This window comes from Ictalurus furcatus, chromosome 3, assembly GCF_023375685.1.
Source record: "Ictalurus furcatus strain D&B chromosome 3, Billie_1.0, whole genome shotgun sequence".
NCBI classification, from domain to species: domain Eukaryota; kingdom Metazoa; phylum Chordata; class Actinopteri; order Siluriformes; family Ictaluridae; genus Ictalurus; species Ictalurus furcatus.
This window is the reverse complement of record NC_071257.1, coordinates 26,664,410-26,691,177: the sequence shown is the minus strand read 5'-3', so window position 1 is coordinate 26,691,177 and position 26,768 is coordinate 26,664,410. Positions and strand designations below refer to the sequence as shown.

At 37.9% G+C, this 26,768-nt stretch overlaps 2 protein-coding genes across 9 annotated transcripts in view; both read right to left on the bottom strand.

Annotated features, from left to right (window-relative positions):
• Positions 1-914: 914 nt before the first annotated feature.
• nfkb2 (nuclear factor of kappa light polypeptide gene enhancer in B-cells 2 (p49/p100)) lies at positions 915-16,956 on the bottom strand. 4 transcript variants are annotated; one of them, XM_053621784.1, is made up of 24 exons: positions 16,789-16,950; positions 16,014-16,061; positions 11,181-11,223; positions 10,381-10,456; positions 10,213-10,253; positions 9,643-9,741; positions 9,341-9,492; positions 8,990-9,102; positions 8,156-8,314; positions 7,961-8,065; positions 7,787-7,875; positions 7,434-7,569; positions 7,152-7,304; positions 6,428-6,604; positions 6,175-6,316; positions 5,788-5,902; positions 4,910-5,117; positions 4,269-4,438; positions 3,335-3,437; positions 3,023-3,246; positions 2,853-2,925; positions 2,583-2,746; positions 1,637-1,748; positions 915-1,481 (listed from the first exon to the last, which is right to left on the bottom strand). In XM_053621784.1, the coding sequence occupies exons 2-24, from the start codon at positions 16,028-16,030 to the stop codon at positions 1,405-1,407; spliced, it is 2,748 nt and encodes a 915-aa protein (XP_053477759.1). In that variant the 5' UTR covers positions 16,031-16,061; positions 16,789-16,950; the 3' UTR covers positions 915-1,404. The 4 variants fall into 4 exon arrangements, with proteins under 4 accessions (XP_053477759.1, XP_053477762.1, XP_053477760.1 ...); XM_053621787.1 differs by lacking the exon at positions 8,156-8,314 and having other exon boundaries at positions 16,789-16,956; XM_053621785.1 differs by lacking the exon at positions 16,789-16,950 and having other exon boundaries at positions 16,014-16,465.
• A 2,223-nt stretch (positions 16,957-19,179) lies between these two features.
• The window catches only part of shld2 (shieldin complex subunit 2), a 14,566-nt gene continuing 6,977 nt past the window's right edge, over positions 19,180-26,768 (bottom strand). For 2 of the 5 annotated variants that reach the window (XM_053621788.1, XM_053621789.1), the window contains exons 3-9: positions 26,021-26,128; positions 25,442-25,861; positions 24,688-24,834; positions 23,521-23,724; positions 23,203-23,440; positions 21,204-21,319; positions 19,180-21,063 (exon numbers count right to left, since the gene is read on the bottom strand). In XM_053621788.1, the coding sequence (XP_053477763.1) occupies positions 20,888-21,063; positions 21,204-21,319; positions 23,203-23,440; positions 23,521-23,724; positions 24,688-24,834; positions 25,442-25,861; positions 26,021-26,128 (1,409 nt within the window). In that variant the 3' untranslated portion in view covers positions 19,180-20,887. The other 3 variants (XM_053621790.1, XM_053621791.1, XM_053621792.1) reach the window with 3 other exon arrangements.

Below are 26,768 nucleotides of genomic sequence, written 5' to 3'. Positions count from 1 at the left end.
GGGGAAAATACATTTTCACACAGGCTCAGTTGGTATTGGATAACTCTTTTGCTTCAGTAAATAACATCATCATTTAAAAACTGTATTTTGTGTTAATTCAGGTTACCTTTGTTTTATCTTAGATTTTGTATTAATTTCTGAAACAATTTTGTATGAGATATACACAAAAACAGAAGAAATGACTGTACACTGAAGCTGTTTAAGCAGCTCATGGCGACCCAACCTTACTAAAACACTTTATGATGTTTTTTCCTTTAATTTGTCACACATCTGTATTAATTCTGACTTTATACACATTAAACATAAGAGCTAAATCAGCATCTACAGTATAGCACTTAAATTGTGATGCCCCACTGCACTTTGGGTAATATTTGTGCAGACGTTATTGTATGACGAGATCTATTTATATATTGTGCAGATTTATAATTCATGTCTTGTTGACTGTGTTTATGATGAAATGTTTTGACAAAAGTTTTACAGTGTTTTTACAGGGAACACTGAGCAGTTCAGTGACACCACAGTGGTCTACTGTATGTTTTAATACTGTAACATTTTTTGTTAGTTCAGTGTTTGCTTGTAGTTTTACATACTGTATTATGTTTCAGCTGCTCGGTAATAAAATTATTATGCTCTATTGTTTGTATGTTTTGGAGACATAGATATAATAAACCCATTATCTGCCAAATGTCCAGTAGTGAATTAAGATTTAAAGGCTGAGTGAATCCTTAATCCCAAATAAAAGTTAAACATTCATTTGTCTTCAGTAACTACTTTGTCCTGGTCAAGGTCGTGGAAGATGAGGAGCCTGTCCCTGGAATATTGGGGGAATTTAGCATCAATCTGCCAACCTGCATGTTTTTGGACATTGGGAGGAAACCAGAGAACCTAGAAGAAAAAAATGCAATCACGGGAAAAACAGGCTAAATTAAACATTTATTTTTTAAAATAAAATTCAATGATGGCCAGAAAGCAAACACTTAGATGTGCAATGTATAAAAAACACATTCAAGCATGGCTCTATTGCACAGGCATACAGCTGAAAAACATACCTCATATAAATACACAGTATTAGTAATACACTAAACCATAAGCAATTGCCCAAAGAAAACAAAACAAATGTTTGCATACAACACATTATAAACGAATACATTAGAACATATTTGGAAACAGAATTGGAAATTAGGGTACCAGGGACACTGCAAATGTTACATCCGGAATATTGAAGATGACTAATATCTCAGTATCTTATTCTTATAACTTTCACAAACTGTGAATACACTACAGGGGGTGTTTAGAGCACCAATCATAGCATCACGTTCGTTCTGAGTCTCTCGCAACAGAATTGGGTTGCCAATTCTTCACTGTGAGGAGTCCATTTGGTTGATGATAAAGCATCAAATAGAATCAGTTTGTTTCACAGTCATTATCCACAGCTGAAGTGTCTGCTTCCTGACTGCCAAAGCCGCTGTCCACTGTTGTGTCTAGGAGAAGAGGGAACATGGTCAGTCCTGCAGCAGGTATGTTGATCGTTTCATGTAAAGAAGTAAGGTGGAACATATCTATACACATTTCTGATTTGGTTGTGGTTCATGACCTAATATCCTAGTCTGATCATTATGGTAAGAACGCTTCATACCTGCACTCTGCTTGTCCTCACTGGGCTGCCTGGCTCTCAGAAGTTGGACCCCTTCTTTCAGACCAAGAGACTGCAACGCATCCACCAGCCCCTCTATTGGACCACCACTTAACTGCAGTCACACATATACAGGGCAGGGTAAGCAACACATACACACAAACCAATACTGCCTAGTAGTGCTGGGTGATATACTATCAAAAATTTTCTAAATACAATTTCTACTGTTGAGCACAGTCTCAAAACTGTTGCATATACAGTAATGTTGTCATGAAGAGTAGATGTTCTTGGTTTGTGCTTTCCACATAGATTGTGGTAAGAAAGCAGGATGAACATGGGGACAAGAAGCACTTAGCATCAACAACTTCAACAACTGTGATTGAGATGTAAACGTTTGACCAGCTTGTAGTCGCGTGCTTTAATCACATTAGCTGTGTATCTCAAATCAATATTTATATGGAACTTTATATGGATACAACATTGTGTTATATTTTAACTGTCACTAGACTGGATATGGTTCAGTGCCTTTTGATAATTTCATCTTCAAAAAAATTTTGGTTAATGTGTTCTGTGGTTTATTTCATTGCAGTGTAGATAACTGTTTAATTATTATAATTTTTTTTAAATTCTTTATGTGCAATCCCTTAGGTTTTTAAAATACTCCAATTACTTGTTTGATTTAACGGTCAAAAGGATCTTTAGTCATTTTAGTTTGCATTTGCTTTAAGAAGTGTATACAGCTATACATAACAGTGATGTATTGTCACTGGATAATATTTTTAAAATAATAGAAATCTTTAGCTACATCGCCTACCCAAAATGCACAGTAACAAATACAATTCCAAATAAATTTAAAATATAATTGAACACCTTCAACATATAATGGTGAAAAAGCAGGTGTGTTTTATTCACAACACACTGATATGAGGTGCTAAAAACTTTCTCTCACCTGGTAGTTTTCTAGAAGGTTCTGGCAGGGGGAGGGGCTGTCTGTGTACAAGTGTGCCAGGGTGAGCATGCCCAGTTTCTCTGCCAGCTCTTTCCATGGCACTTGGCATTTGTTGAGGATTCCACACAGCTTATTGACTGTTTCGTTGTCCAGAGACTGGCTCACTGCACAAAGATATATATTCATTAAATATAGCGTGTTATTTTGGGATGCTTGCTATTAAAAAGGCTTAATAGAGAAACCTAGAGAAGCTGCTGGAACCTCGCTTACCTTCTTCAGTGCTCTTTTTTGTCTTCTTGGATGAAAGGTGATTTGGCTTTGTACTATCCAACAGATCTTTAACCTGTATAAGAGAGTGGTGTTAGTATGGCTAACCTGCTATACAATGACACACCAGCATACACAATCACAGTAACTGTACTCTCTTCTGCATATCTCACCTTCTGACAGTTGGCCAGGTCAAAAGGAGTGTGTCCAACTGCTGGTCTCTTGCGTGGGTTGACTCGACTTCTCTCAGATGATATTGACAGTTCTTGTACATGCTCAGCTATGTCCTTCTCGACTAGTCCTTCTCCATCGTCTCTCCTTTCACCCTGATCTTCCTCATCAGAGGAGGAGGAGTAGCAGAAGAGTGGCTCATCATTCTCCAGTTGTTTATCTGCGCCTGAGGAGAGGAACATTGATTACATTTAAACCAACCTCTCTTTGATACTCCAGTGAACAGAGTCTGGGATAAAAGTGTTTCAATTTACCTGCTGCTATAAGCATGGAGCAGAGGGGTGGAGAGCCGAGACTGGCAGCCAGATGCAGTGGACTGTTTCCTCCAAACGTACATGCGTTAATGTCAGCCTTCAGCTGCAAGACAACCAGAGAGCCATGAGTCCTGACAAATCACTCCATGCTAAATGTTATCTACGCTCATTCTTATAGTAAAACTTGTGTTTTCCTTTTTTCTGGGATTTTTACCAATTTGGTCATTGGCCAATTCCCACTGCTAGCTAGCTCTCTCCTATCAACCAGGAATGGTGATGCTTCCTCTGAGACAAATGAATACAGCAAACATGGATTCAAACTCACAACCCATAAACAAGAGGACAGGTGCTTTTCTGTTGTGCCACTTGGGAGCCTTATATCTTGTGGTTTATTATTTTGCCCCAAATTCTGTCCCACTTTCTTCCAATCGCACAACAGATAGCAATCTGGGAGGGTGAGGACTAACACATTGTTCCACCACACTGCTGCCCATGTAACACTGTTAAACACTCTTTGTTAAGCTGTACCAACTGCCTTATTTAGTATACATGAGTAAACATTAAATTGGCTAGTGTTGCACTGATTGGCAGGGGAAAGAGATGGTCCATTCCACCAAAAGAGCAGGGCCAGATATAGTCTCTTGGACTCCTGGGCCAGACGACTAAGATATCATGAGGATTTGAACTCGCAGTCTCCAGACAATAAAGTGACATCAGACAGATATGTTTAGACTGTTAGACCATGGCACTACTTAGGATGCCACTCTGTTGCATAATTTGTACTATTTGTGTTTTTTAGCACCTCTTATGATTTTTCATTAGAAGGTACTAATTTCACAAATATGTATATTGTTCTAGGTCATTATAATTTGGTCAAGTATAACCGAATTGAGCAATATTTTTGCTGCAAATTGTATATTTTGTTTTTATATACCTCAGTAATGAGACTGCAGACCACTTTGAAAAGGTTCTCCTTAACAGCCAGGTGTAGTGCTGTGCAACCGCTCTTCTGTTCAGGCATGTTGATCTTGGCCCCGGCCTCCACCAGCACACGCAGGCAGCGCTCGCCTCCTTTTCTCACAGCCAGGTGCAGTGGGTACAGACCTAAGTAAGAGTCAGAATAAAAGAGGGGGGGAAAAAATCAGCTCAACTAGAACATACTATAACTCACAAAGATTTCAGCATAGTGGAGCATAATAACACCATTATTCTTCTGCTAATAAATCCCACGTGTAGCTGCATGAGCTGCTAATGCTGAGAATATATTAGTCGCATCCACTGTGCTAAATTAACATCTCTTGGCAATGGAGTGCAACTGCAATAGTTGCAGAGCCTACCAAAAACATGGCTGCACTTATTACTTTAATTTACACCACAGTGTGTGTAACAATCATCACTGGCAAATACTGTGGTAAAAGAGAAATGTGACATTTCAGCACATGCTTTTATTGGAAAACAATAGGAACTGCAACTTCACCTCAAGCATTGTCTCAACCTGTATAAAAATTGGCTCCTTACTTATTTTTCCAGCGGCTGAAGCTATTTACCTCCTGTTCAAATAATCATGAACCTCACCTGAGAAGTCAGCGGTGTTAAGCAGATGAGAATGGCGCTCTCCTAGCATGTTTAGCAAAACTCTCAGGACGGCCTCGTCTCCGGCATGAGCAGCCAGATGCACTGCTGTCCGTCCGTCGCTGTCCAGTAAGGTAGGGTCTGCTCCTACTCTTAGCAAGATCTCCACCAGCTTGGGCTGCTGGGTGATCACGGCCAAATGCAGCGGGGTCTGGACAGAAGGAAGTCACAAGGAGCAATTAATTTAATATGTATTAAAGTCACCCTAAGCTTTATTAAATGTTAGGATTAAATCCTTTGGGAGGTCGATTTGAGTGTGGTCAGTGTTAGAGAATGCAGATGTTTCATTCATTCTTTTAAGAAACAAAGGAGAGATAAAAATAACATTTACAATTCTAGTGTTCAAGACATTATAATAGCCCATCATGTTCCAATACGTAAATGCAAGCCATGCAAAAACATTTTGTATGCTGTTATTATAGCGGTTTACCACATAAGGTGAGTTGGGGGAAGTTTTAGGGTTTTAGGGGCAGATTTGCATATTGTCCAATGATATATAACAATTCCTTGATATCTTCCTTCTATAGCTGGAGACTATTCAGCCATCCACTTTTACAGAAAGATGCAATTTAATTGACATGGTAGATGACCAACCACAGACCTTTTGCATGTACCCGGTCAACAAATACTCACTTATCTTGTTTACTCACCACAAAGGTCTGAGAACATTTTTGAGTCTACGGACTATATCTTACTCATATGTACAGTGCAGTAAATGGAAGTGCAGAGAGCCAATCAGATTGTACTCTTCATCATTCTGAAACTCTTGGCCAGAAAAGTGTACAAAAGATATCTGAAGCTGAGAATGTTGTGGTAATTACCTGGTTGAGGTGGTTGAACTTGTTGATGAATTTGAATTGAGGAGTCTTTATGATAGTCTGAATAAGCTTTGTGGCCACTTCTGGCTTCTGGTGGATAATGGCCAAGTGTAATGGGCTGTAAAACACCACAACAAGGAAATTCATTAGAAACTGGTCAGGGTTTATCTGATGATGTTGATCTTGTGTGCATTAAGTTAAAAAAAAAACAAAAAAAAAAACAAAAACCCACACACAAAAGATTCGAGTATTTTCACAAAGTGCTAACCTAAAAAAATACACTAGGATTTTTTAATGACTAAAGTATTAAAATAATTTTCAGGGAACCCCGAGTGTGTAGCTCCTTATAATTTCCTTTTACAAGGAAAAATTGAGACTGAAGAGACTCACGTGTCTCCGTTCTCATCCTGCACTCCACAAAGTTGTCTCTGCATGGCCAGGAGGAAGCGTACGTCCCCTGTGCTGCAGTAATCCAACAGGGCCTTTGCACTGAGCTTGGCTGCTGCGGTGGAGTGCTTCTGTAGAGCCGAGGCTGAAAACACAGAATCACACGATGCATGTTCGTGAAAACGCAGCATAAACCTTCACAGCACAGCATTCTCCACTGGGCAACAAAGGTTATAGCTACTGCTCTGCTGCTCACCAATCTGAACGAGTTGTTGCTGTGCAGCTAAGCTGGTGGGCATCTCTTGCTGTTGCTGCTGTTTTTCCTGGGCATTATCCGGATGTGGTGCAGATCCTGCCATCTGTGTGCCTCCTGAAAATCCACCACAGCTGCCACCGTAGTAGCCCGTCCCATCCACATTATTAAACTGAAATCCTATAGAAATGAAATGGGTATGTTTCCATCTGAACAATTCAAAAATTGTAATCAAATTTCCAGGAAAAATAAAATGATTTTTATTGTCCCGGAAAAAATAAATGTCAATCACGTTCCCATTAGCACTGTTCAGTACTCATTGTCAGTCTGCTGCTAATTCAGGGACTGGGTCACACATTCGCTACATCCTCATTTACTCTAAGAATCTGTTTCTGTCGCTCTTCTTGCATCACGAGTTGGCAAAAGTACCCAAATTCTTTACTCAAGTAAAAGTCTAACTCCTCATTTAAATAAAAACTCCTCAATTTACAAGAAAGGGAAAAGGAAAAGATTTCTGCCTCAAATCACACTAATTTTAGTTATGGATGGAAAATTAGTGCCTCTTTTACCAAGTAACATGGGAAAATATTAGCTAAGGAATTTAAATCAGCTCCTTTAAGTTGAGAGGGCATGTGGTGTTTGAAAATGTAGTCAGTTGAAACATTTTCTTTCAGCTAAGTCAAAAGCATTAGCTGGAAGAAAAAAAAAAATCAAGTATATTGATTACCTGCTCCCAATAATCCTCCTCCTCCACCTCCTCCAGGACCTCCAAAGCCCCCAGCTCCTCTGCCCAGGCCCCCTGCTCCACCCTGTGGTCCCCGCCAGTGGTCATAGGGTTGTGGAAGAGCCTTCATCCTCTTCCGCTGAACCTCCTCTTTATCTGAGGACACGATGTTACAAAGTGAAGATGCTTAATATAAAACACTTAGTCTGACAAAAAAAAAAGAACAGTGTGAGGCAAATTGAATGGATAAAATGGATGAAAAGCTTAGCCGTTATGAAGACTGACCTGGATATTGTGGAACGTAGGTAAACTGTTTGGGTTCGCTGCAGTCCCCACCCTTCTTCCTCTTGAGTTGCAGAAAGACAGTGACAGGTCGCTCGATCTCTTTGTGATATGGTGGCGTTTTAAAGACAATGGCATACTGGAAGAGGGCGGAGACAAACAGTGTAAATTATAACATTCAGCCAGTAGATAAAGAACACTGTACTTTCCACCAAGATATTTTTTTAAAAATACCTAAAAGTCCATCTTAATCACAAGTGGACATGGCTAAACAATGAGTAAGTGAAGTCCATGCACAACTAAGCTTTATTCTGTAGTATAAATCTAAAATAACAATGTACTGATTTTTAACACACCTGTTTGTGTACATCAGTGGGAGAGAAATCACCGTATGCTTCCCAGCCTCCCTCATCATCCTCCTCATAGAAACGAATCTCAATATCATCTGGAAGCAGGAATATATCTGTCACAATCAATCTTTTACAGAAAGACATTATGTACATACCAGTGCAGAGGAATAGAGCTTTTACCTTTTTGAACTTTGTCGCACAGAAGGAAGATCTCATCCCCTCCCATCACCGAGCCACAAGTCTTGTCCATGCGTGAGATCTTGAGATTGGACGCATTGGGAGATTCTGGAAAAAATGTTGAGTCATTAAAACACTGACGACCTAACATCTCACGAACATAAAATCTATGAGTAAACTGAGAAGAAGAAAACATACTGCTGTCATAGATGGGGTTGGACACGACTGGTTTCAAAGCTCTGGTGAATGCTCCGTTGCTGTCCTTAAGGTAAGCTGTGAACTTTAACCTCACTATATTAAGGTCCATGCTCTTGCCCAGCTCTTTTGCTTCTCGCACAATAGCCTGCTCTTCTGTATCTGTACCATTCAAAATTAGAGGTTCAACTTTAATTTGATTTCTCATTTTAAAAACGTAAATCTTGCTTTGGTTTAGAAAAAAAAAGTGCCAAAGTTCAGATACACTTGAAATAACAACACAAATCAGTCAAGTTCTTAATGATAATAATACCTTATAACAATTGAAAGTCGATTATAACCGTCTTGAAGAATTTAGAATTTCCAATACATTATAAAATTTTATAGCTTTCAGTTATTTGCTCTATTTGTCATGGTGTTAAATTCTACCCTAGGGGCACAACCAGCAGGTCTGTGAATTTGCTCCTTGGGACTTTTCATCCATACTGTAGGCTTTGCTAATATTCTAGCAGGGCTATTTAACTAATGCTATAAGATAGGACTCCAAATTAGCCTGAATTGAAGTTATACTTGTGTGGTGGATTTTCTATTTTCATGTTGCTTTAAAGTCAGTTCTCATAAATGTATGTTTGATGTTAAAAATATGTATGAAATTATGTTAAAAAAGTGATGATACAAAGTATCAAAAAGGTATAAGACAAACCCACCTATCTAGCTAGATTTTTTTCTTTGCTGCACCAATAAATAATGTTACTTAACAGAGTGACAGAGTAGGAGAGAGCAAAGAAAGAGGAATAACATGAGCCTGAGTGATCACGCTTGGTACGTGTGTCTCACCGCTAAAATGGTATCCAGGCTGCTTCGCTCTCTTTTTCTCTTCTTTCAGTCTCTTTGTCAGAACATCCACCACTCCTCTTTTAGTGACATGAAGAATACCCAAATTGCTGAACCTGCAAAAAAAAAGGGGTACACAGAACAGTACAGCGGTTACACCAAAATATAATCAAAACACCAACTGGAGCTGAACAATTCTGCCAAATGGACATTTTGTATATATTTAAGCAATTAAATTGGACAGGCATCAAATACATCAAAAGACTGCAAAAGCTTTCACCCCAGTCATGGCAGAGGTACTGTGAGGTGTGATTAGCTTTAATTGAAGAATTTTCCTCATAAGCGCACACTTACTGTGCTGTGAGGTCATTAGGACCCACGTCTATGCTGCACGTTCCGTTCTCGTTGCACTGTTTTCCAACAAGGCTGTGTGCATGGACACGAGGTGGCTCGGTGTGCGTCACGAGCTGCACCTCGACGCGAGCATGACCCACATAGTTAAACACCTGAACAGGGAGACAGACCGCATAAGCCTTCCATTCATAAGCAATACCATGCAGCCATTCAATTATTTCAGAATTCATGTTCATTTCAGAATAATTTGAGAAATAACAGGATATTATCGAAGCTTCTGATACGTGTGTGCAGCTTGTCACCTTAACAGTGGGATATGTCCGCCTGTTCCTCTCACTGGAAGCGCCTGGTAGACCCCCATGAGATGGACCCTCACACTCATAACGAAACCGGAAGCCTCTCTGACAACACACGTCATTAACATTAGAGTGGAGCTGCACTTTATGATTAAAGATGATCTTCGGGAGTCAAAATAAGAAATCATGGGGAATTTCCCTTGAACATTGCTTTATATCACAAGACACATAATGTAAGAGTGCCACGTGGTTTACTGTCTGCCTGTCTTACACTTATTCATCTTCTATAAATAAATAAATACGTAAATGCACAAACATTTAATTACGTTCTTCCTGATGATATATGCACTACCAGTTAAAGGTTTGGACATTAAATATTAAGTAAAAAAATTATTCACTCATTCATTTTTCATAGTTTTTATGTTCAATTATTGAACTCACATTTTGCTAGCAAATTAATACGTCTTGAGACGTGTTGCCTTCAATCACATTATCCCTCCTCTATAATGACAACATTACACTGCAAAAGCTATTTGTTCATTTTAAGAAAACAGATAAATGAATGTGCCTTCTTACTTGTTTGGGCTCCTCAATTATCTGTAAGTAAGGTCCATGAACTGAAAGAAACAGAGACGATGTTAACACCACTGACTGACTGACCATAAGCAGTCATTTACAGAACCATCAAATACACTTGAATACACAGAGTCAAACATTCAAAACACACTGAGGAGGTTTGCTCACCTGTTTCTGGAATGCAGGGTTCACTTTTAATATCGAACGTGGACATTAACTGATGATAGGAGATGTCCATATCAAACTGTGAAAATTACAGACTTGGTTTAAAAAAAAAAGGACTGTGTTTTGTTTTTATATATTAAATAAACCATAGGCCAATGTTACTCAGACCAAAGCGTTTTCAGTGCATGATAACATAAGCCACCAGCTCAGACAAACACAAACTTCTCTTAGCTGCTGTGGAATGTTATGATGATTTGTAGTCCAGTCGCTTTTGCTCATGTACAGTAAGCAATAGTGAGTAGGTGGGGATTTGTTTGGGTTTTCTAGTCGTCATTTCAGAGGATCGAAAAATACTGTAGCAGAGCCGATAAATGTGTGGGGAAAAAAAAACTGCTGTAATTCATTGACGCTAGTTTTCTAAATATGAACCAGCGTGGCTTCTGTAGCAGATCCTCTGTTGTAGCCAATCACATGCATTTATGTAAATTATTTAGCTAAATAGTCAGTAAAGAAAACTAAATGTTTAAACTGGACAGAGAAGTGCACTTTTTTTATGCTCAAGTTCAAAACCGATATCTCATCTGTTCAGAGTCAGTGGCACTATTCAAATTTGGAAGCTCCGATGCAAAACAAATCATCATCAACTCAAATATTTAGCTGTCTTGTTTATAGCCATGATCTAATCAAAAATCTAAAAATCCAGACAGCCATATTGCATTCAGCTAGTCACATTCAGAGTAACACGACTTTGGTAAAACAAAACAAACACACAGTAAATTGTGTGCCAAAATAAAAAGCCTTACCCCGTTGTCAAAATTTTTCATGCCGTACTGATTTCCGTCCATTCTGTAATGTAAGAGAAGCAGAGTCAAGTGTTAATCAGGCACCAGATTTAGAGCATAAAATCTCCCTAGAGCTCAAAAAGAACCCTGATCAGTCATGCCCGTGATTCAGAGAATACAGCCCGAGTCTTTAACACGCTGCTGCGACTGTTCCTCTAAACTACCTCCTGCCTTTCCCCATCTTACTAATCCAATCTATGACACAAAAACAGAGGTAAAGATCTTCCCCATTTAATGTACCTGACAAACAAAATGGAGAGAAGCCTTCAAGGTTTAGCAAGGCCACGGATGAGGTTGGTTTCACTTTCTAAAATGCAGAAAAAGCATATCCAGTGGTGTTTTTCTCCCTTAGTCTCTCTCTCTCTCGCTCGCTTGCGTACACTCCACCCTCCCTCCTTGCGTGCGTTACTTCCAGGAAGTAGGGCAGTGAACAAACATAGAGGAAAGCCCCGAGAATACCAGCTCAGTGCTGCCTCTGATGTCAGAAGCTGAGACACACACGTACACAGAGCTGGTGGGAGGGCTTCTGTACAATTGAGCTGCTTTTGTTTACGTGCAGAGAGAACATTTACAAAATGTAGGCTGATTTGCCATGATTCAGGTGTTTAAAGTAAAACATTTATAACTTGCATTGCTTAAAATTTCTGTTCTGGTCGGATCAAAATTTAGTCTTATTAAAACTGGAGCAATATCAGAACACTAAATGACTATGAAAGGTTTTTTCCCCTCTATGAAACTGAGAATGAGAATTGAGATTAAGTTCAACTCAGTTTGCCCTTAGGCTAATCAAGGTTCAACAAAAAAGTGAAAACGAGTGGACAGAGTGGTAAATGGACAAAACCAAAGCTGATTCCCTGTTTACATCAATACCGTTTGTATTGTGTATACCACATATAAATGGTAATAAAAATAAAATGGCTATTTTAAAATACACTTTAAATGAACATTTCTGTCAAATTAGGAAAAAAATGATATCAGGGGCTGGGTTGGGGACAGGGGTCCTGACCCAGGCTGTTCTATGTAGAAGCCTACAACAGAGTGTTTAACTGTCAGAAAGAATTCTACGATGGCGTAAATATACAAAGCAACCCTTGAAGAATCCTTGTAGTGAAGAGTGTAGTGAACAGAACATAAGGGTTAATCATGCAAATAAAATAATGTACAAAATCTTTTGCCCACACCTGATGAATTATCAAAATTCAGATACAGTGTACGCTTAGAGGGGATATCTTAAAATCTATCAAATCTTTGGACATTTGGGTGGTTTTGGAACAACAGTTTACTTGGAAATCGTCATACCAATCCAGATATGCTTCATGAGGTGCTGTGCATCACTGACTTTTACATTCCCAAAAATCACTAGACTTTATTTCCCTAAATTTCCCTATAGGGACTTTTGGTTAAACCTAAAGTCCTGAAACAAAACATGATAATCATAACTCTTAACAGGAAGCTCAGATAAAAAAAAACTCCAGTGAGGTGGAATCTATTCAAATGAAAGACTCTGTTGCAGAATTAGTCAACTTCAGCCAATTCATATTTCTTGACATGCAACTCAGTGTAGAGTACAGACTATCTACACTTGCCAAGGGGACTGCCCCCAAATTTTTTGTCTCTTCATTTGTGTACAGTCCCAAAATCCTCAAAATGATTATTGTTTATAACATACTTCATAACTTGGATTCTTGTAACATAAGATTTGACATCATATATTTATATATATTTACATATGATCTATGTTTAAACTAAAAAAAAAAAGATAAGATACACTTTTGAAACAGAGGAATGCAGTGCATAAGTCTTTTGATAATGATATCTGTCTGATGATAATGAGTCTTTATTAGTCATCTATACAGCACAGTGAAATTATTTTTTTCCCAATGTGTTAGGAAGCTGGGGTCAGACCGCAGGATCAGCCATGATATAGCGCTCCTGGAGCAGAGAGGGTTAAGGGCCCAACAGTGCCAGCTTGGCAGTGCTGGGGCTTGAACCCCTGACTTTCCGATCAGTAACCCAGAGCCTTAACCATCAAGCCACCACCCACCCTGTCTGTGTGCAATAATACAAGGAGGTGACAACTAAGTCAAAGATTGGGCTTTGCAAAGATTTTAGGATTCACTAGACATACACTAAAGTGCTCAGGAAACTATAACACTCAGTACTGCACTGATGGTTTCCAGCCTAACAATTGTTCCAAATCAAATTGGAACATGTGTGTATATATTAATAAATTACATTTTTTAAATAATTTTTTTTAATGGCTGCACAGTATTGCTTAGGAATGTAACGCCTATGCGGTTTGTCTCCCTGTTCAGGTGTTTAACTATGTGGGTCATGCTCGCGTCGAGGTGCAGCTCATGACACACACCGAGCCGCCTTGTGTCCATGCACACAGCCTTGTTGGAAAACAGTGCAACGAGAACGGAACGTGCAGCATAGACGTGGGTCCTAATGACCTCACAGCACAGTAAGTGTGCGCTTATGAGGAAAATTCTTCACTTAAAGCTAATCACACCTCACAGTACCTCTGCCATGACTGGGGTGAAAGCTTTTGCAGTCTTTTGATGTATTTAATGCCTGTCAAAATTAATTGCTTAAATATATACAAAATGTTCATTTGGCAGAATTGTTAAGCTCCAGTTGGTGTTTTGATTATATTTTGGTGTAACCGCTGTACTGTTCTGTGTACTGCTTTTTTTGCAATTTGGGTATTCTTCATGTCACTAAAAGAGGAGTGGTGGATGTTCTGACAAAGAGACTGAGATAAGAGAAAAAGAGAGCGAAGCAGCCTGGATACCATTTTAGCGGTGAGACACAGTTCCTCTGTGTACATGAACCAGCTATGGACTTATCTCATGTTCTTCCTCTTTCTTTGCTCTCTCTTACCCTGTTACTCTTAAGTAACATTACTTATTGGGGCAGCAAATAAATTTAAAAAATCTAGCTAGATATAGAGTAGGTAGGGGCATGTTAGGTGGGTTTGTATTATGCCTTTTGTTACTTTGTATCATCACTTTTCATATCATATTTGCTTATGTTATATGCATAATTTCTCTGCATTTCTGCATCATTTATTGATACTGTAAAGTATTAGAATTGCAGAATGTGAGGAATTCCATTGATGGATTATTGCTAATGTTAACAAACAGTTAGTAAGTAATCATTGACAAAGGCAAGCCAGGATGTAACCATAACACAAAAAATAAAAAATATTTTTTTTTAACATCAAACATACATTTATGAGAACTGATTTTAAAGCAACATGAAAATAGGAAATCCACCACAGAAGTATAACTTCAACTTAGGCTAAAACAAATATCTTAAATATATTTACTTTCAACTGCAAGTTAATTAAGTCATTCCTGTTATAGTCTTAAAAAAACAAAACAACACAACATGTCAACTATGTCCAGTCAAAAGTAGCCCGTTTATCTTACAACACAGGTAGAGCAAACTTATGACTTCCTGTTGTTTTTCCACAGCAACCTGGAGTTACACAAGGTGCATCTTCACATATCAGTCAACAGAATAGAGAGGACTCTGGGCATGCATATGACCCTATTTGCACAGACTACAGGTGAGCACCAGGAGACCAGAAGTTTCTAATTACTGAATTAATCCTGTGCAGTTACGATGGCAAGAGATGCACCATATACAGGCACATAAATAATCTTGCCTGTTGACTTGATGAACATAATATATCCTGTCTTTACTATTTCCTTACTTCAATGAAATAACGGGATTGTTACCTGTAGAAGGCTTTCCTACACTTTCCACACAACAGCATGTGCAGAAACATCAAATACAGCAGCACAGGACTAAACATGATATATACCATGACAGCCATGTAGATTAGACAGATACTGCGACCGAGGTATTTGCCTATACACGTCAAGCAAGTTATTTAAGCTTTGCTTATGGACAAAAATAAAGAAATGTATATATCCATTTTAGATTTCCATGCAAAACAACTATATGCAACACTGTTGTGATACGTCTATAATATAATTTATTAAACACATAAATACACAAGTTACACACATATTCCTGTTTACGCACCTAGCTATAGATTCTTTCTCTAAATTATTTCAACCGTAATCATGGATGAGAAAACATTTCTAGAACAATCTACACAAACTGTGGCCTCTATTTACAGGACTGTTGCCAGATTGTTGCAACATATGCATGATAGTCAAAAAGACCAAACTGGGTTCTACACGACACCAAATTTGCTGGTTACAGTGGTCTAAAAGTCTGAGACCGCAATGGAAATATTTGATTATTTTTTCTAAAAAATTCATTTAAAACTGGATAATATCTTGAGTATTTAATATTCAAGATACTGCAGTATTTCTAAGGTCACTATTTTAAATGTAGGCAAATTTGTGATATTGACCATGTTAACTCCTCTGTACAGAAAGTCAGATTTTTTTCAGTCTCATCCCTTATATTGAAGTGCGGACATTTTCAGATGACACTTCAGTGGATTTGACCTAACGTGGATCATCCAGAATTTACTACACAAGTCCGTGCCAGCTCGAGTGCACGCTGTCATTAAAGCAAAAGAGGGACATAGAAAAAATACTAAGAAAGCCTAAAATTCATGTGAATAGATCTGAGATTGTACGTTTCCCTCAACCTGTAGCAGACAGTAATTTGTAATGTAAAATGTTGTATTAAATTAGAAAAGAACGTAAAATAAACCTATAGACCCACTGTATATATGAGAATGTTACCATTCTAATGATGCATATGTAAAAGTGTAAAGCTGATATAAGTAGACATGGTCCATACCTCAGAGCTCCCGCCATTCTGAGAACTGCTGTACAAATCCAAAATGAGCTGTGGGAAATTCATACAAAAATCTTTAACATGCTTGTTGCTTCCTGTGGATGTGATTCCCCCTCTTCCCCACAAATAAGTCAAAAAAGACCTGGTCGGTTAAGTCCAAGAAGTTCACAGACATAGTCAGGGAATTTCCAGCCTCCCCACACCTACCACTGCAGCATCATGTGAAATGCTTAACAACATTATGCTCTTCTTTATGCATAAAAAGAATGAAAAAGATATATCTAAGGGCTTAAAACTGTATTTCTAAATGATGGATCTATCTGCTCGCTGACATGCAGGTATTTTCCAAAGAAACATCTGCAGGTACATATAGCTTTGCACACACAGGCTCTGTCAGAAATCAGAAATCCTTTCTATCTACTAGCATATTAAACAGTATGACAAAATGATGTGGACATATTCAAAAACAATATTTACTAGGGTAATATGCAATACAGGTAGTACGAATTACTTAGTATTACTTAGCATTAATTATTGAGATATATATATATATATATATATATATATATATATATATATATATATATATCATCAATGTGTCACATTTAAACGTTTTAAAGCCCAAAGCAAGACCATTTCAATTAAAATGGCACCCACTAGTATGCAGTAGTAAGTATGCATAAGTATAGCAAATAGTAGGCTACTAGTTAATTATTTAAAGAATAATAAATAAATAAAAACAACAAGCACATGTTTGTTAAAGTGATATTACACTCACCTGTATGCCAGTAAACTTCACAGTGGTTAGTTTAGTATATATTATTAATTAAAAGAACGTTTAGAAATCTCTCTTAAGCGGCAGAAGATATAATTCTGTCATCCTTTCGGTCTGAGTTAGTTTTGGACACAGTCCTAGGTAACTGAACTCAGTGGTGTGTAGCGGCCATCGACGTTGGAAAGCCCCGGACTCTGAGGGGGAATTCCGTAACCACGTGACCTCTCAGCAAACATCCGATTGGAGCTCAACAAGAGCCTTATTTGCATATGTTCCCAAACTTCCGCTCATGTGTCCAATGTTCAGTGTTAAATCTTGCGAAAGAGTGAAACTAAGCGTGTCAGTAACCGTAAATCGACAAAGAAAAACTATATATTTATATATTTACAATAACAAATAGATGATGTTATGTACCCTTTTCAATTTACATACAGTATAAGGAAATAGTGTTTTTTATATATATATTTGTTTATTTACAGTTTGTTGAATAAAATGTTCAGTCATATTTGGGACCCATTTGTATACAGTATGGGTTATACAGTATATAACTCTTAAAACGTTTAGCCATGTAGAATATGTTTAAATTCACCTCAGACAATAAGTTCCATTTTTCTATAAATGGTTTCTATAAAACTTAGCTTTTTAAATACTTTTTAAATGAGTGAAAGTAACAGGGTTGAGTGTAGGATTAGCAAATATACAAAATGTGTTTAATGAGCATCCATCTTAATGGCATAAAGACATTTAGGAACATTTTAATGAATAATTGTAATGATTTTTTTTTAAAAAAAACGAATAATTTACTTATCCATCCATAAATCTGTCATTTTGACAACATGGTTGTACAAACGGACCTCATCAGTGTCATTAAAGGTAAATGGAAAAGAAAAAATGCTTCACATGAGCTTCTGGAAATTCAGGGGTGAACACTAGGGGTGAAGAGTTCAGGTAACAGGGCTGAGTGAATGTTGTGAGAAAGTTGACCTATAATTCTAACCTATAATTGATGGCTTATGGGAAAGCATGAGATGTTAAACAGATTCACAAATTAAAACAAAAAGAATATATTTTTGTAGTATTTTAATGATTATATTTCAAAGTAGTATAGTATAGATATAGTGGCCTGGGACAGGCAAAAAATCTGCTGTTTATTAATGTTTTTATTGAATTTTTATTCATGTGTTAATGTTTTAAATTGATCTGAAACATGCACACAGGTTGTTATCAAGAACACTTTACCTATGTTTAAAATGTTTTTGCCTTCAGTTTACATACATAAATCTAAATGTAATACCAGTCCATTACTAATACACCCCAATCCTGGAATCGACATTATAGTGTGCCAAATTTTCATCACCATTTAATCTGTCAATATTATTAATCTATGAGAACTGGATTTCAACTACTTCTTACTTCAGTTGAAAAGTCGTCATCTCACTGACTCTAGTACGAATGTACAAAACCTCCCATGAGTCAATCTCCCATGATTCATGTCAGCACTGGAGTTCCTCAATATTATGTGCTGTGGCCATTAAAGATCTTTAGCATTCATACAAATGCTATATCCATCCATCTTCTATACCGCTTATCCTTTTCAGGGTCACGGGGGAACCTGGAGCCTATCCCGGGGAACCAAATGTTATATCATCCATAATAACTCTGATGTTCCACTGACCAAACCTTTTAAGGATGATTAAAAGGTCTTGTTTAATAAGAGGAAATTGTTTTTTATAGCTGGTGACAAATTCATAGTTTATAGAAACAAAACAAAGGAATTGATCTTAGATTACAGTATGAGACATACCACACAAATGTTAATGGAACATTATAAATGGCACCTCTGTGGAAATGGTCAAAATATCTTAACGCTATTTTTAACCATCAGTAAACGTAATTGACTATACTTTTTGTGCATCAATAATGATAGTACAAGGTCAGTAGTATTTATCAAGACTTCTCACTTTCTGTATGCAGTGTTGGGGTAAAGTGAATTTGCTCAGCAAGGTCATACTCAAGGTCTTGGATAACTTTCTACCTAATTGTCTCCCAGTATACCCCTTTTAATAACAAGAAGTCAATACAGATCAACAGGCATACAGCCAAACCATAAGAGCACAGACATATTTTATTCCAAAGTAGCACTACAAAATGGACAGATTTTAACATTTATGTCCAGTCGATTTTTAACATTTTAACCCATATATACACAGTGGTGCTTGAAAGTTTGTTAGAGTTTTCTATATATCTGCATAAATATGACCTGAAATATCATCAGATTTCCACACAAGTCCTAAAAGTAGATAAAGAGAACCCAGTTAAACAAATGAGACCAAATATTATATTTTGTCATTTATTTATTGAGGAAAAATGATCCAATATTACATATTTGTAGGTGGCAAAAGTATGTGAACATCTAAGATTAGCAGTTGAAGGTGAAATTAGAGTCAGGTCTTTTCAATCAATGTGATGACAAATCAGGTGTGAGTGCACACCCTGTTTTATTTAAAGAACAGGGATCTGTCAAAGTCTGATCTGTATGTAAGTGTATTATGGCATATGGCACAAAGGCGATTTCTGAGTACCTCAGATAAAGAGTTGTTGATGCTCATCAGACTGGAACAGGTTACAATATCATCTCTTAAGAGATGCAAAGAGACTTAATCATAACACCTCAGAGAGGTCAAGACATCATATTTTTTTGCAGATATTGACACCACATTTACCTTCAGTATTAATGGAGTAATGTGTTCAGTAGAGGTCCATAGAGGACAAAAATGTCCATGTCCAAAAACTATTTGTGCCCCACTTTCACTGACTTACCATCATCAGTTCTAATGATAATTATCAAATTCATTCACTTTCAGAATTTTTGCACTTTAAACACCAGTTTCTTTACATAATGCTGAAATCTTGAAAGCACAGTAACCTTCTTTGACTCATACATGAGGGATTTGTGATTTCCAGTACAATATAGTTTATTTCACACTGTTCACACACATAAAATTAACACATAAAAAGAACTTCTTTACCTCTGACTGTCAATGAGGGGCTAGAGACTCCTTCCAAAATGCTCAATAAATGTCTCCTTAGAGGGAGGGTCATTATATCAACAATTACATGTTTTGTTTTTTTTCTGTTTATGTAGCGCATTGGTCACCAGCCATGTTCCTGGAGATGTACCCTCCTGAAGACTTTCACTCCAACCATAATCGTGACCACGATAATCATTGCCTTAAGAAGTTCTTGATCAACTAAAACAGGTGTGTTCAATTTTGGTTGGAGTTGAAACCTGCAAGAAAGTAGATCTCAAGGAAGAGGTTTGTGACCATTGATGTAGAGTTTCTGCTATACAAGTTCCTGTGAGTGGGTTGTTACTATAGAAACAGTAATGTATTACAATAAGTACATTAATATTAAGCAGTGATGTGAATTACAGCCAGCACTACAGTCAGAGCTGCTCTCTAGAAAATCAATCACATGCTGACTCATCAGATTTGAGAATACAACCGTGCTGTGGTAGAACACTATCAAAAAAAAATGTTAACCAGTGTTTTAAACCTTATATACTGTTTCCCACAATATCCATTTTATACTTTATATACATTTAATACTGTAGATTCTCATTACAATTTCTGATGCATGCCACATACAGATTTCAGTCAAATTGTGTCTTATCTTTTAAAATACATTCAGTGTTGACATTCTTTCTAGTGTAGGTACTAACAAGGAAATGCTGTAGCTTTCTGACATAGTAATGTGAAATTCTTTGCCAGAGACAATAATCCAGAAATGTAGGACACCTAGTTGGAGTTGAGACATTCATGTATTGGAGAGATTTTAAGAATGATTACAAACAGTGCAAATACAGAGCTAATTTATTGGTTCAAATCAATCATCAACATATTAAAAAGGTAACTGTATTGTATATACAGGTAAATCTGTGCTTGTGCAAAAGTTCATTTCACAAATTATACTTACATAGACACAAATAATTTATATCCTTATATTTTTTACACAGTACAATTATTCCAGGTCTAAATTGAAAAAGAAAACATTTTGTACATAAGGCAAGTCATAAATATAAGGGCAGATCTTCATTGCTTCAAGCTTCTTGTGCAATAAAATCTAACAGCAAAAAATTCTGTATGAAAGGAACACTGTTTTCATCACAGTCAAAATGGCTGCGGATGGTGAGGTGAAACATGGACCTTGGAGTGGACAAGATGGAGTGGATCTTCTTAGCCACCACTTGAACAAATCTCTCTTCTGGCACCCGAGCTGTGGAATAAAAGTAGCACTGAGAAACACTTTAAATACTCAATGTCTGGTGTGAACATGGAAGATATGATGGAGGACGAGGAGCAGGATATGGAAGAACAGGGAAAGACATGTTTGGTTGGTTTTTAATCAGGCCTCACCTACAGTCTTGTTCAACTTGTCTGGTGGAGTGTTAAGCAGGATCTTCTGCACGAGTGTAGGTGGAACATGCACACAGACCTGACTCTGTCCCTCTCTCACAGTCAGAACTACAGGCCTAGAAACACATGTGTGGCTGTTACTTAAACTCTGACAGCACTTATGAGAGAGGATGGAAAAATAAAAGAAAAAGAAATGTGGTTTTAGCATTTAATACTACAGTCCACTTTTCTTGTATTGTAATATGTATTATTGGGCAAAAATGTCAAATAGTGCGTGTGTGAAGATGTTAGTAATGAAAAAAAAAAATCTGTTTAAAAGTTTCCATTTTCCCTTGTGAATATGATACAGATATTATTTAATTACGCTTGTGTCTTATTTACTGACACCACCCTCTTTACACCGATAAGCCAGAACATTAAAACCACCTGCCTAATATTGTGTAGGTCCCCCTTGTGCCACCAAAACAGTCGATGCATGGACTCCACAAGACCTCTGAAGATGTGTTGTGGTGTCTGGCACCAAGAAGTTAGCAGCAGATTCTTTAAGCCCTGTAAGTTGCAAGGTGGGGCCTCCATGGATCGGACTTGTTTGTACAGCACATCCATTAGACGCTTGATCGGACTGAGATCTGGGGAATTTGGAGGACAAGGCAAACACCTTGAACTCTTTGTCATGTTCCTCAAACCAGTTCCTGAACAATTTTTGCAGTTTGGCAGGGCGCATTATCCAGCTGAAAGAGGCCACTGCCATTAGGGAATACAGAGGACATGAAGGGGTGTACTTGGTCTGCAACAATGTTTAGGTATTGTTTAAGTATGTTTGTGCTACTTCTATGGGATCGGACCAGACAGTCTAACCTTCGCTCCCCATGCACATCAATGAGTCTTGGGCCATGGTCCTGTTGCCGGTTCACCAGTTGTCCTTCATTGGACCACTTTTGGTAGGTACTAAACACTGCATACTGGGAATATCCCACAAGACCTGATGTTTTGGAGATGCTCTGACACAGTTGTCTAGCCATAACAATTTGGACCTTGTCAAAGTCGCTCAGATCCTTACACTTGCCCATTTTTCCTGCTTCCAACACATCAACTTCAAGAACTGACTGTCACTTGCTGCCTAATATATCCCAACCTTTGACAAGTGCCATTGTAACGAGATAATCAAATGTTATATACTTCACCTGTCAGTGGTTTTAACTTTATGGCTGATAGGTATAGATCCTCTAAGGAGATATTCATTTTCTATCGAATGTCAATTTAGACCCCCTGTAACCCCACACCACATTTCTGCACTAACTCTACCAGATACTGTGATACTACACTACCTTCTTCAAATCAGTTCTGGAGACAGAAATATTTCAAAATCTTTGGGTGGTTCTGGGCTGTTGCCTTGTTGCAGGATACGCTCAAAGTTAATTTTTTAATTTTTCTTTTTGTGAACGAATTGGATGGCACAGAACAGGTAGAGTTGCCTTCTCACACACCAGTTCCGTTTCTGTGGAGTTCCTGCACATGTTCTCCCCATGTCCATGTTGGTTTCCTCCCGGGTTCTCTGGTTTCCTTCCACCTCCCAAAAACATGCAGGAAGGTGGATTGGCCTTGTTGCCCCTAGGTGTGAATGCATGTGTGTGCGCATGATGTCTCATCCTCATGCTGACCGTTTCAGGATATACTCTGGACCCACGATGACTGAAAGTGAATGTCTGTGTGCGTAAATGTATAAATATATAAGTAAATAAATATATACTTACTTATATTCTTATATATACGTATATACAGTAAGTAACTAAAGAATATAGGTAATTAAGTAAATAGTATATAAGTAAGTAAATAATATAGGTAGATAAGTGAACAGTATATAAGTAAATAAAAAAAAAAGGAAGATGCAACATTTGCACACAACTGTAACCTGCCAGATAGACAGACAGCTAGATAGATATGTGCATAAACAGTCAGACAGAACCCGACATCAATGAGTTGGAGAGTGTTACAGTACCTGTAATAACGGCGTACTCCAGTATGAGGCAGACATGGATAGCACGGTCTGTAGATGCCATTCTCGTCTGTGTCTAGCTCTGCACAGCACAGGCCACATCCAGTGAAAGTGATGTCACCAGATACAATGTCCAGGATCCTTTCCAAAGGCGTCTCTCCATCCATGAGCAGCACTGCATCCTGGGAAGGACTGCTGTTGAACTGGAATGCTACAATATGAACTTTCAGCTCTACGTCGCCTAACAGGTAAAGATAGCAAAGCAATCAATAATCATTCAAGAATGGTTTTTGATATTTTGTCTTTGAAGACACCTTTCACCTGTGTATTTCTGAGACAGGAGTGTGTGTAGGTCAATCTCAAAGCTGCTGCTGCTGTGTGAAGTGACTGCACTGCAGAACTCTTTGTATCGTGGGTTGTTTGGGAGCAGAGGCTGGCACGAGCTCCATGGCGTGGAGTGAAGCTCTAGAAGACCTGAAGTCACATCCTGTTTCACCAGCAGCAGCCGGAACTCCCAAACCGCATCTGAAAAAAGAATGAGGAATGAGAAGTTTTATGTATGTGAGTGCAAACGCTGCAAACTTTCATGTAAAATTAACAAAAGAGGCAAGGGATGAAAATGAAAGGGACACATGGGGTAATATTTATTACGTTAACCATCCACTGCATACTGAACAGAGGGATAGAAAAAAAAATCATCTTAAAAACAATCATATTTAAAATATCCGTGAATGATTTGACATTGGTGCACAAAACATCATAATCAGACTTTTACATGAGCTTACATATTTTTAAGCAAATAGTGCCAATTATGTTTGAGAAAAAATAAAAAAATTGAGACTACAACTATCAGATTAATTGAAAGTACTTTTGAATGAAATCAAATATACAAGCCTATAATTTTAATACTGCCACAGAAAACAAACGATAGCAGTAGCTCTACACTGCGCATTTAAACTGTATAAACTGCTAAAAGAGAAACGTTTTTAAGCAAAGAAAATTGCAAAAAGGCAACATAAGGATTTATTCTAAACCATATAAAGATCATCTTCAAGCAAGAATAATAAACACAGTTGACCAAATCTCAGATGGGTTTGTATTTACTATATATGCTCCCTGCACTGACTAGAACATTACGCTCTGGACTCCGCGTATACCAAAAACAATGTCAATTTGACATTTAGTCACAGTCTGACTAATAAGCACCTGTCTGAAACAGTTAATGATTACATGCAATACAATTTCTTGGAAGAGTCCTTTTTTGTTTTCTTTTTTAAATAAATGATAGATAGATAGATAGATAGATAGATAGATAGACAGATAGATAGATTAAAAAAATCTGATCAAAACTAGACTGCTATAAATGTAAAAAATATTTATCAATTTATGGCAGAATAAATATGAATCTATATCATGAGGTCACTGGAGATTCCCACCCCTGGTAGCTACAAAGAAATTCATTAGAATTCCTTTGCACACTCTTTTTACCCTTGTTAGTGTGTATGTGCTGTAGCCAGGTGAGAGCAGTTCCCCAAAGAACAACGGCTCCTTGTCTGCCACCTCCTTGTTCTACAGTTAACACAGCTTTGGGTATACTGCCTGTCCGGGACACACCCTCGGCTTCAGTCCGCCAGTCTACAGCAGCAAACACGCACACATACACATACACACACGCGGTTAATAATTTTCCTGAGGTTTTATACCCTGATTCTCAGTTTCTTCCAGCAGTTGCCTTGAACACATACTGAATTCAATATGAAATGTGAAGTGTAGAATCATGGGGCAGCAGTACAATGCATAAAATCACGCAAAAACAGGTCAAGAGCTAAATTTAACGTTCACATCAAACATCAGAAGGAAGAAAAAGTGTGATCTCTGTGACTTTAACTGTGGCATGGTTGTTGGTGCCAGATGGGTTGGTTTAAGTATTTCAGAAACTGCTGATCTCCTGGAAATTTCACACACAGCAGTCTCTAGAGTTTACACAGAATGGTCAGGGGAAAATTTGAGCTGCCAGGAAGGTTAGAGTAACTCATATAATCACTCTTTTACAAATGTGGTGAGCAGAAAAGCATCTCAGAACACACAACACAAATATTGAGGTGGATAGGCTACAACAGCAGGAGACCACATTATCAGGTTCCACTCCTGTCAGCCAAGAACAGGAATCTGAGACTATCATGGGCACAGAGTCACCCAAACTGGACAGTTGAAGATAAGAAGAAGAAAAAAAAAAAATCACCTGGTCTTTTTCCAGTCTTCCACTGTCCAGTTGAAGATATAGTACTAAGGTAAAGATTTGAAAAGTGCTTATATTCAAAAGTGTAATAAAAGACTACAGGCCAGAAATAGATCAATTCCAGAGTGAAAACTGAAAGATCCACATAATTATGAGAACTGGAAAGTACAGTAGAATTAGTGTGAAAATATACACTGTATGTTTGTGTATGTGAAGAGAGGGTGTTACCTGAAATTATCCTGGTGTGTTTGACGCTTAGCAGCGCATGAACGAGTGTGTCAGGTCGTAGAGACCCGAGGTGGACGAAGGGGATTGACTGCAGGTTCTGAGCGGTGCGAGGAGGCAGAGACACCAGCAGAGGGCGCTTCTCATATAGATGAGTACACAAAGCTCTCAGTGTGTGAAGGTTTACATATTGTGGAGCTGAAGTGTTTAGAAATATCCCATGCACACAAGAAATTAGGAAATACAAAAATATGAAAACCTACAGAAACTGATGCACTTTCATAGGAGGGGCAGTAATGAGACAGGGGTGTTGAACAGATTTGTTACTTTTTCCGTCAATTTGTTATTCTCTGTTACCTTGCGGATTACGGCCTTGAGTGATCTGGCCCAGGTTCAATAGTTGGCTCGTATAAGATGACTGTAATACAGTTTCTCCTTGCCATTTATCCACATGCACTGTCACACCTGTCAAAGCAATACAGGTCTTTGCACATAAACTCATTTACAACCTAGTCCAGTGATTTTCAAATTGGGGGCCGCAGCGGCCCCTTGGGGGCCGCCAGGGGCAACCGTGGGGCCTCAACAATTTGGTGTGAAAAATAAATAAATACATGATTTTTTTTTCAGACAACCACACACACAATCAATTCCTAATGTAATGTAAAGATGTAAGATGTAATTATTAATTTAAAAAAGGGGGATACAGAAGTCTGTATTTTTAATTTGTTTTAAAGACATCTTGCAAAAGGGAGGCCTCGGTCAAATGTTAATGCCATTTCGGGGGCCTTGCCCTGGAAACGTTTGGGAACCCCTGACCTAGTCAACTTTACCTTTAACTCTGAAAGAAAAATATACTACCTGCTCACTCAACCTCTCTGTGCTTTTTGTGTGTGTAGTTATCATGTGTTAATAGTAAAAAGAACTACCTCATGCTTTTTTAAAGACATGAAAGATACAGGAAGGATGTCTGTATTATTAAAATCTAATTACAATCTTCAGTAATTGCTGTAATCGGATTTCTTAGGAAAATTTAAGGATTTTTGTTTATATGTAAACCAGATTTTACACTGTTGAGATACGGGCTTGCAACTATAACTCAACTGTA

Coding starts and splice junctions, on each gene's coding strand:
- nfkb2 (XM_053621784.1), bottom strand. Junction 7,570..7,786: donor CCACTGATGTACACAAACAG/GTGTGTTAAAAA, acceptor GCCCTCTTCCAG/TATGCCATTGTCTTTAAAAC. Junction 3,438..4,268: donor TCTGCAGTCTCATTACTGAG/GTATATAAAAAC, acceptor GTTGTCTTGCAG/CTGAAGGCTGACATTAACGC.